The sequence below is a fragment of the Symphodus melops genome (assembly GCF_947650265.1).
Source record: "Symphodus melops genome assembly, chromosome: 11".
Classification (NCBI taxonomy): Eukaryota; Metazoa; Chordata; class Actinopteri; order Labriformes; family Labridae; genus Symphodus; species Symphodus melops.
In genome coordinates, this window is record NC_136701.1 from 22,637,851 (window position 1) to 22,648,797 (window position 10,947).

At 47.2% G+C, this 10,947-nt stretch overlaps 2 protein-coding genes across 2 annotated transcripts; both read right to left on the minus strand.

The window, feature by feature from the left end:
* Positions 1-609: 609 nt before the first annotated feature.
* Positions 610-2,119, minus strand: LOC306831490 (uncharacterized protein). The gene is made up of 2 exons (XM_079355621.1): positions 2,049-2,119; positions 610-1,944 (listed from the first exon to the last, which is right to left on the minus strand). Exons 1-2 carry the CDS (start codon positions 2,103-2,105, stop codon positions 883-885), a joined length of 1,119 nt encoding a protein of 372 aa, XP_079211747.1. The 5' UTR covers positions 2,106-2,119; the 3' UTR covers positions 610-882.
* A 407-nt stretch (positions 2,120-2,526) lies between these two features.
* LOC306831229 (uncharacterized protein) lies at positions 2,527-7,735 on the minus strand (the record flags this gene model as incomplete). The annotated part of the gene is made up of 11 exons (XM_079355187.1): positions 6,754-7,735; positions 6,567-6,653; positions 6,342-6,482; positions 6,144-6,221; positions 5,879-6,040; positions 5,046-5,755; positions 4,538-4,865; positions 3,522-4,326; positions 3,204-3,413; positions 2,594-2,722; positions 2,527-2,549 (listed from the first exon to the last, which is right to left on the minus strand). Exons 1-11 carry the CDS (start codon positions 6,895-6,897, stop codon positions 2,527-2,529), a joined length of 2,817 nt encoding a protein of 938 aa, XP_079211313.1. The 5' UTR covers positions 6,898-7,735.
* Between the last annotated feature and the right edge of the window lie 3,212 nt (positions 7,736-10,947).

Sequence of the window (10,947 nt, forward strand, 5' to 3'; positions counted from 1 at the left end):
TGTCCTTCTGAGTCAAAAAGTTACTCCAAGTCATTCTTTTTTATTAAATTTCAGAAATTACCCAAAATTATTTGTTTTTCGTAAGGGGGAGAATAAGGAAGTTTGGATCTGAAGATCAGCGGTTCGAATCCTGCCTGGACCAAAATGATGCATGTTTTAAGTTGTTCATATGATAAAGTAATTTAAAATTAAAGCACTTATCCGTATCTAGTTTGAATTAAATCAATACTTCATTCTATTTAGCATTTATAATGTGTAAGAAAGTGATATTGTGTTTGTTTTTTGTTTTTTTGTCAGAAGTAAAGTGGTATACAATTCAAATATTATAGGAATTGCAATATTATTATTCTATTACTGTGTCATACTGCTAGGCAATAAGTGAAATGAAAGAAATGTAGCAGAAACACACATTTATTGAAATATATACAAGTTTTATATACAAATTGAAAAATTGAATGAATTCTGAATGAGATAGAGTTTATCTCTTCTCTGCCCTTTTCTCCTTGATGTCGTAGAAGCTGGGGCAGCAGACGACATGCTGGTGGTGGTTGAAGCTGGGGCAGCAGACGACATGCTGGTGGTGGTTGAAGCTGGGGCAGCAGACGACATGCTGGTGGTGGTTGAAGCTGGGGCAGCAGACGACATGCTGGTGGTGGTTGAAGCTGGGGCAGCAGACGACATGCTGGTGGTGGTTGAAGCTGGGACAGCAGACGACATGCTGGTGGTGGTTGAAGCTGGGACAGCAGACGACATGCTGGTGGTGGTTGAAGCTGGGGCAGCAGACGACATGCTAGTGGTGGTAGAAGGCTGTGGTCTAGACTGGCTGAGAGTGGTTTGCTCCTGCAAGATGAGTGTGGGGTCAAAGCCAGAATGAGACAGAGTTTATCTCTTCTCTGCCCTTTTCTCCTTGATGTCCTCAAGCCACTGCTCCAGTGGCATCCCAGCAGTGGACGGACAATAAATGTAGCCACGGAATTGGCTGTGGCCACTTTCTTTATTTCTTGGCTGGTGGCACTTACTACATTTATTGTAATTAACAGTGCGGTTGTAGGGCCTCGGAGTAGGGGTTGGAGGGGGAAGAGGGCCAGCAGGGACGATAGGCCTGGCAGAGGGAACTTGAGGCACAGCGAAAAACAGGAATGGGCTTTGGGCAGGGGCTGGAATAACAGGGGCTGTAGCAGAGGCAGCTGCAAATAACTGTCTCTGAAAGGGCGCCTTTGGCCGGATGGGATGTTGACTGCTGTTCTTCCTCTTTGCCTGTCCTGCTGTACTAACAGGCAGATGATATGGATGCTGAGGGAGAAGCTGCTGAGGGGGAAGGGTAGGGCGCACAAGAGCTGGTGGCAGAGGCACAAGTGCTACAGGCAGAGGGGCAGGCAGGTTGACCCCCTGCAGAAGGACTGCACAATCCTGCCTCTTCAATCGGCTGTTGTGCCACTGGGTGAGGGTGGTCTGATTCACCTCATACAACTGAAGATTAGTGTCCTTCATCACTGTACCATTGTCCCGGACCAGCTGTCTTATTTTCCTATAATCTTCAAGGATCAGCGTCCATCTTGACAGGCTGCTGCCCTTTCTCAGCTTCTTGGGGCTCTTGTGAAGCTGACATAGTCTAATAAAGATGGCCTCTACCAGGCGACAACAGTCAGGCCACTGAGCAGGGGATCCAGCTGACCCAAGGACATAGCGCGTCATGCTGTCTGTTCCTGGTGTGAATTCGGCCTTTTTGGGTGACCTGAAATACCCCGTTTTTAGTTTTTCTTGGTGCCTCGCTGCATAGATCACCCGCTGCTGGTCATAGGGCAGAAGGTCTTGCCACAACCCCACAATGGTGCTGGTCTGCTGGTTGGTGAGCGTTAGGGCAGTCTGATTCCTCAGCCCCACCAAGAACTCTGCCAGGTTGTCAACATGCTCCATTCCTGGCATGTTGTGCTCATCAACCGCCTGGAAAATATTATAATATTAAAATATAATAATTCGGAAATTGGAAGGAAATCTAAGAAACAAATGTGATACAGAATGATGCAGTACATTACACAAACACTTACCAACAGTTGGTCAGGTGAAGCTGGAGTTGCACCTGATGCTGGGGCAGCAGACGACATGCTGGTGGTGGTTGAAGCTGGGACAGCAGACGACATGCTGGTGGTGGTTGAAGCTGGGGCAGCAGACGACATGCTGGTGGTGGTTGAAGCTGGGGCAGCAGACGACATGCTGGTGGTGGTTGAAGCTGGGGCAGCAGACGACATGCTGGTGGTGGTTGAAGCTGGGGCAGCAGACGACATGCTGGTGGTGGTTGAAGCTGGGGCAGCAGACGACATGCTGGTGGTAGGAGCTGGGGCAGCAGACGACATGCTGGTGGTGGTTGAAGCTGGGGCAGCAGACGACATGCTGGTGGTGGTTGAAGCTGGGGCAGCAGACGACATGCTGGTGGTGGTTGAAGCTGGGGCAGCAGACGACATGCTGGTGGTGGTTGAAGCTGGGGCAGCAGACGACATGCTGGTGGTGGTGGTTGAAGGCTGTGGTCTAGACTGGCTGAGAGTGGTTTGCTCCAGCAAGATGAGTGTGGGGTCAAAGCCAGCATCTTCAAAACCCTCATCCTCTGGTTCCTCCTCAACAGCCACATCCTCCAGCATTTGTTCCGTCTCCTCCGTGTCAGGATCAACATCCTGCATTGCCCTTCCTGTCTGGCGGTACAGGTAATCAATACCAATCAGCTCTCCTGGGAAGGAAAAGAGAATACAGAAGTATATAATTAAACAGATAAATCAAACAATTCTCAATTCATCATGATTTTTCTATTTTGATCTCATTGAGTACAAAAACATACTGTTCAAATTAAATTAAACAGAACCATAAATAGTCAAACACACTTTCATCATAGGACTACAAAGTCAGCACCCCAGCTCCTGCATACTGATCAGAGGGGACCTTAATCAATCATGTCTCTCTTTGTTCTTCCCCTATTCACACCTCTGCTGGAGACTCCTCCCTCCTTCCCTCGCTTCAAGGATCTGTTTACTGTCCCCTCTCTTAGATCCCCACCAGCAGCTTCAAAGAACAGCACCCCCCCCTCACAGCCCAGCTTCCTACTGTCACTACCAGCCAGGTACAAAGCGAACTCTCCAGACTCCGACCAGACCAGACAACATTAGCCCTATGATCATCACACATGTTAATTATGATGGGAAAGTTGCACACACCAGTATACACTGCAGGGGGTTGGAAGGAGGGGCCAAGTTTCCTTCCAAACACCTTGAGACTGTAGGTGTTGACACAGTGCACAAGGTCCCCTGAGTAGGTGAGGAGTGAAGGCGGTTTGACAGCCAGCGCTGCAGCACCACGGTCCTGATTCCACCTGTTCAGGCCTTCCAGGAGGTACAGCTGAAAATTCAGACTGTTGGCACTTGTTCCTTAAAATAAAAGCAATACATTTTTAATTAATACGGTGAGCACTGTGTACAACGCCAGGAGAAACATTTTATGCTAAATACTTTATGTCAAAGAGCTAGGTGACTGACCTGGAATGAACCTGGCCAGATGGCAGTGAAAGGACTCCAGAGATGTTGAGCCCCTGGCACACCTGTAGGTGGTCAGGCTGATGCCCTCCTTGGTGGATGATCCCGTCTCTGTGTAGAGAGGAACACCTGGCTCATCCTGGATGCACTTGACGTGCTTCCTCTGCTGCTCCCAGATGATGGGCATTCTTTCCCCATCTAGGAGTGGCACACCAAGGAAGTCACAGCCCTTCTCCCCCATCAGCTCATGCAGAAGGAGGTCAATCAGAGAGATGGTCTCCTTCTCTCCTCTTGTCCTTCTTCTGCAGTAGAGTGCCAGCTCACTCTTCTTGATGTTCTGGTTGACCATGTCGTCCGTGATGCCAGGAACACCCTCCCGTTTCAGCTGCTCCCTCTTGACCCGGCGCAGCAAGGCAACGTCTCCTGCATCCCACTCAAAGATGCAGCAGGACAGACGAGCCATGAAGATGGGGTAAAGGGGATGGGCATCTTTGGTGCATCCTGATGCCAGCCGGCGCATGAAGTGGTAGATGTCAAGCTTCACTACAACGTCTGGCCATCCACCAAATCTGGCCTTTAACTTTGTTTCCTCCCCATCCTGCTTACAACAACCACAGTCCACATACAGGAGCTTTGGAGGAGCCACACCAGCTTCCCTGTATCTCCGGATGAGGTCAGCCGCCATCAGATCAAGTCCAGAGCCTTCCTGAGCAGTCAGGACACTGATCAAGATCTGACCCACCTCATTACTGACAGAGGAAAGCCAGAGGGCGGTCCCCTTAGCCATACCCGACAACTTCTTGGTGATCTGAAAACACCAAGAACACAGGAAACAATTAGTGACATACTGTAGGTCTAAATACATAATACATACATTTTTCTGTATTGATTTACACTTTGTAAGTATAAGAGCTATAACAGGTAAAATAACAATTAACAATGCTTAATATGAAGAATATCCTTTTTAGGTTATTGTTGAATTATAAAATGAGAATAAAAGCAGTGATCAGGAATTGTACCTTCTTTGTGGAGTCCATCTTCAGGATGGAGCCAAAGGTGGACGTGATCCTGGCTTTGATGTGGTCCAGCCTGCTCAGGATGTCCCGCCCGTAGACCGCCAGCATCCACTTGTATGTGGGAATGGCCACAGGCTCAGGCGGGTCCTGAAACACCACAGGGAACAGGCTGGGCCGGCCCACAAAGTCCGAGCATGCCCCAAGATACTGGCAAAGGCGCTTTAGCCACTCCTCGCTGTGGTTCTCCTTCAGCTGCTTCACCAAGCGTGACGGGCTGTTGCCCAGGGTCCTCTCCCGCAGGAAGCGGATGACCCGGATGTCACAAGCATATCTGTATGAAAAGAATGGGAAGAGACAGACACAGTTAGACACACACAAAAAGACACTCCACCTCTTACATTATTTTGTTTCAATGACAGACATTTTTCAAATCAACAACATGACACAGTAATATGTATCCTCATTAACATTTTTTTTAATATGCTCATTATAGTTGTGTCTTTATACTCACCTCTGAGTCAAGATGAGCCTGAATTCAAGCCGGTGAGCCAGGTCCAGCTGGTCCAGGATGGTCTGGCTGCTAGACAGGTAGTTGGTTTTGCAACCAACGCTGTTGCACCTGAGTGTCTCTGTGACCATCAGGTAGTACCTGTCCACATCAAGGACCTGACGGGCTCTCTTGTGTGCACCATATCCCACCAGCTGCTTCCCACACACAGGACAGGTTAGTCTGACCTTCCACAAATGATACGGCATCCACACAAGAAGCCGATGGTTGAAAAAGCGCTCAGGAGTGGGAGCCTGATGATAGATGAGCGCTGGCTCTGGTGGCTCGTACCACAGCCTCAGGTCAGACCGTAGCCGCTGGTTTCTCCACAGAGCTGCAGAGATCCATCTCTGGTCCTGGAGGGGGATGGTCTTCCTCATTTTCACTGGCAGCCAGGGTGTGTCAGGGCCAGCAGCAGCCAACACGTCCTCCACTGGTGTATCAGGACCAGGAGTGGAAGAGGTGGCAGAGACAGCAGTGGCAGAGGTGGTAGAGACCGCAGTGGCAGAGGTGGTAGAGACCGCAGTGGCAGAGGTGGTAGAGACCGCAGTGGCAGAGGTGGTAGAGACCGCAGTGGCAGAGGTGGTAGAGACCGCAGTGGCAGAGACCGCAGTAGCAGAGGTGGTAGAGACAGCAGTGGCAGAAGTGGCCCTGGAGGATGCAGCTGTTCCAACCTAATAATAAAAAAGTATGCACAGACAGAGACACACAAAGACAACATTAATTATAATAATTAATTACTGAACTCTTTAGGTAAAGTTTTGCAACAACAAAAAATTGTCAATAAGGATTCTTACAGCTCTAGCAGTGGCTGGTGACCCTGGAGAAGGGGGTAGAGAGAAAGGGGAGCTGGTCTGAATATACTTTCTGGGACTCTGAGCAGGGAAAGATGTCCTCATTGATGTTGATGTGGAAGTGCCAATGTTTGTGGTGGCACTGGTGGGTGTACTAATAAGGGGCTGAGAGAGACACAGAAGTAAATACACGGTAATAAAAAAAATTTAAATCATGTATCATTATTGGGCATAATAGACTATTGTGTATTTCATTTTCATACAATACCTTTTCAGGTTTCCGAGCAACATTTAAGTTGGGCTTTAAAGCTGCACCATGGGCCCCACCAAACCGTGGTTTTGTAAACTGAAAGAAAAGGGAATGTAATCTTACAGGATGCATGATGATGTTATTAATGGTGTAAAACATAGAAGTCAATATAGTTAAGAGTCAGTGGGTAAACGTAATAACAGAATAAAGATTTACCATAGCCATAGTCAAAGAGGGCCTTTTAGGACTCTGCCCAGGTCCAGCTAATGCTGATGGTGAGGATGAAGGAGTGGCGCTTGAAGGGCCTTGTCCTTGAGCAGTGCCAATCATAGCAGTGACAGAGACTGAGCTGGACGGCTAAAGATGTATAAAAACATATGAAGTCATTTGAAAAAAACAACAAAACAACATAACTAGAATTTGATGTTAGTTTAAAAATACCTTAGTATTATGGAAACCGCAGCAACATGTCCGTGGCCCCCCAAAGAGAGATGCCTGTCCTCTGAGCTGCACTGGGCATTTCTCAATCTGTAATATTCCATGACAAAAAAAAAATCAAGTGCTTATTTAAAAAAAGGGGGGGAAAAGCCTTATCATGTGTGACTCTTATTGCTTTATACAACTATACCTTATCATAAAGTTGATGCCACTTTCTCTGGCGGGGAGCAGGCCTGTTTCCTGCATCCGAGGGCCAAACCCCTGAAGCAGCGAACCTCCGTAGACGTGACATCCACTCCTCGTCAGCCATAGCCCGGTGTTTTTTTGTTGCCATCCATAACCAAAAGAGATCAAAATTAATATCCGAAAATTGCGCCCACTGTCTGATTCCCGCTCATATTTTCTGTTATTCAGTCATGGCTAATATGAAATACAATTTCGCGCCTTCAACAAACAAACTCCACGCATCTTCTATCAATACATTTTTACGCATTAGCCTCGTTAAATAGGGCAATTCTATGATATATTGCGTTTTAAGATAAAGTGGCTCTCTGGACACCTGACGATACAACGAATGAATGAATGAATGAAAGAATGGCGATGGCACGGCAAAAATACGATAGAAACACAACTTCGGCTCTAACTAAGTCTTACAGCAACAGCTATTTTAGTGAATAAACACATACACTGTTTCAAGCAAGGTGCTCGGCCGCCTTTTTACAAGTTATGACGTTATTACACTGTCAGGTTAACGTTAAACTTGGATGACAAAGTTCGCTAACTAGCTAGCGATCTTTCCTGGAAACGTTTAGCCGAAGTAAGCACAACGAACGATCTAACTACGGAAAAAACAATAGTTTATGTGTGACAAGAATTTGAGGCATCTTACCTTGAGAGACAAAGTTCCGTGGATGAATGGAAATCTCCGGCGATGTACCTGCGTTATAAAGTGGGCGCGTTGATGGAGTAACTTTATGGGCGGGATGCCGAGGCAAGATTCTAGCTTGTGATTGGCTCGGAGCAAAAGATGGAATGCCAGCTTCTGATTGGCTCCGAGCGAAAGATGGAAAGCCAGCCCGGCGATTGGCTAACATTTTTGAAGAAAGATGGAAATGGGGCGACGCGATTGGCTTAGAATAATGAAGAAAGATGAGAACAGGAGAGCGTGACTGGAGGATAATATACAGTCTAACCGCCGTCGCGCACCGCTATCGAAGGGAACAAGCAGCGTATATTCACAGGGAACAACATCGACTTTAGGCATGTGGCATGCAGTGAAAATGGTAGTGAAAAGGCTGGGTGAGTGCTGTGCACTGTCCAGTTTAAGACTATGACGATCAAAGGAAAGGTTGGTATTTAAGAGCAATCACATAAAAGTAGTTCCGTCGGACACTCTTGCCGTGACCCGGATTCGAACCGGGGTTGCTGCGACCACAACGCAGAGTACTAACCACTATACGATCACGGCCACCTGCTTGCATGAGAATCAAGCTGCTTGTTGTAGAGTATTTCCAGAACTGACTTTCAAATGCCATTCTCATCTGAAATGCTCATGAGGAAAGACAAAAGTCTGTCCACTTCTACTTACCCTTCATCCAGCAATACTGTGCACTTCCAGGAGATGTGTTTTCACAGAATGAAGGTTCACAAGTGGAGGTTTCACAATAGCTGAGGATGACAAACTCAGAGAGTCCACAGGCTAGGACGTGGCTCTTTTCAGTTGAGGAGTACAAGTACGAGGACGCGCACTTTCTAAAATTGGCAACGAGCTAGCCAGGAGTCGAACCTAGAATCTTCTGATCCGTAGTCAGACGCGTTATCCATTGCACCACTAGCCCACTTTGGCATGCACTGACAGCGACCTCCAATCCACTCAATACAAAGGCAATGCGTCTGTTCTCTGTGAAAATGTTTGTGGAAAATGATAGTGAAAAGGCTGGGCGAGTGCTGTGCACTGTCCAGTTTAAATTCCATTTGATGAAAAGATAGAATTCTGCCGTCAAGTTGAGTCATGATATTCACACCTTTCATGGCGTTACGATCATCCGTCAAAGCTCACAATATTGGACGCCAACAAAAAGCACATCCTTCGAGCCGGAGTTGAACCAGCGACCTAAGGATACCTGTTTTAACATCCTACAGTCCTCCGCTCTACCAACTGAGCTATCGAAGGGAACAAGCAGCGTATATTCACAGGGAACAACATCGACTTTAGGCATGTGGCATGCAGTGAAAATGGTAGTGAAAAGGCTGGGTGAGTGCTGTGCACTGTCCAGTTTAAGACTATGACGATCAAAGGAAAGGTTGGTATTTAAGAGCAATCACATAAAAGTAGTTCCGTCGGACACTCTTGCCGTGACCCAGATTCGAACCGGGGTTGCTGCGACCACAACGCAGAGTACTAACCACTATACGATCACGGCCACCTGCTTGCATGAGAATCAAGCTGCTTGTTGTAGAGTATTTCCAGAACTGACTTTCAAATGCCATTCTCATCTGAAATGCTCATGAGGAAAGACAAAAGTCTGTCCACTTCTACTTACCCTTCATCCAGCAATACTGTGCACTTCCAGGAGATGTGTTTTCACAGAATGAAGGTTCACAAGTGGAGGTTTCACAATAGCTGAGGATGACAAACTCAGAGAGTCCACAGGCTAGGACGTGGCTCTTTTCAGTTGAGGAGTACAAGTACGAGGACGCGCACTTTCTAAAATTGGCAACGAGCTAGCCAGGAGTCGAACCTAGAATCTTCTGATCCGTAGTCAGACGCTTTATCCATTGCGCCACTAGCCCACTTTGGCATGCACTGACAGCGACCTCCAATCCACTCAATACAACGGCAATGCGTCTGTTCTCTGTGAAAATGTTTGTGGAAAATGATAGTGAAAAGGCTGGGCGAGTGCTGTGCACTGTCCAGTTTAAATTCCATTTGATGAAAAGATAGAATTCTGCCGTCAAGTTGAGTCATGATATTCACACCTTTCATGGCGTTACGATCATCCGTCAAAGCTCACAATATTGGCCGCCAACAAAATGCACATCCTTCGAGCCGGAGTTGAACCAGCGACCTAAGGATACCTGTTTTAACATCCTACAGTCCTCCGCTCTACCAACTGAGCTATCGAAGGGAACAAGCAGCGTATATTCACAGGGAACAACATCGACTTTAGGCATGTGGCATGCAGTGAAAATGGTAGTGAAAAGGCTGGGTGAGTGCTGTGCACTGTCCAGTTTAAGACTATGACGATCAAAGGAAAGGTTGGTATTTAAGAGCAATCACATAAATGTAGTTCCGTCGGACACTCTTGCCGTGACCCGGATTCGAACCGGGGTTGCTGCGACCACAACGCAGAGTACTAACCACTATACGATCACGGCCACCTGCTTGCATGAGAATCAAGCTGCTTGTTGTAGAGTATTTCCAGAACTGACTTTCAAATGCCATTCTCATCTGAAATGCTCATGAGGAAAGACAAAAGTCTGTCCACTTCTACTTACCCTTCATCCAGCAATACTGTGCACTTCCAGGAGATGTGTTTTCACAGAATGAAGGTTCACAAGTGGAGGTTTCACAATAGCTGAGGATGACAAACTCAAAGAGTCCACAGGCTAGGACGTGGCTCTTTTCAGTTGAGGAGTACAAGTACGAGGACGCGCACTTTCTAAAATTGGCAACGAGCTAGCCAGGAGTCGAACCTAGAATCTTCTGATCCGTAGTCAGACGCGTTATCCATTGCGCCACTAGCCCACTTTGGCATGCACTGACAGCGACCTCCAATCCACTCAATACAAAGGCAATGCGTCTGTTCTCTGTGAAAATGTTTGTGGAAAATGATAGTGAAAAGGCTGGGCGAGTGCTGTGCACTGTCCAGTTTAAATTCCATTTGATGAAAAGATAGAATTCTGCCGTCAAGTTGAGTCATGATATTCACACCTTTCATGGCGTTACGATCATCCGTCAAAGCTCACAATATTGGCCGCCAACAAAACGCACATCCTTCGAGCCGGAGTTGAACCAGCGACCTAAGGATACCTGTTTTAACATCCTACAGTCCTCCGCTCTACCAACTGAGCTATCGAAGGGAACAAGCAGCACATATTCACAGGGAACAACATCGACTTTAGGCATGTGGCATGCAGTGAAAATGGTAGTGAAAAGGCTGGGTGAGTGCTGTGCACTGTCCAGTTTAAGACTATGACGATCAAAGGAAAGGTTGGTATTTAAGAGCAATCACATAAAAGTAGTTCCGTCGGACACTCTTGCCGTGACCCGGATTCGAACCGGGGTTGCTGCGACCACAACGCAGAGTACTAACCACTATACGATCACGGCCACCTGCTTGCATGAGAATCAAGCTGCTTGTTGTAGAGTATTTTCGGATCT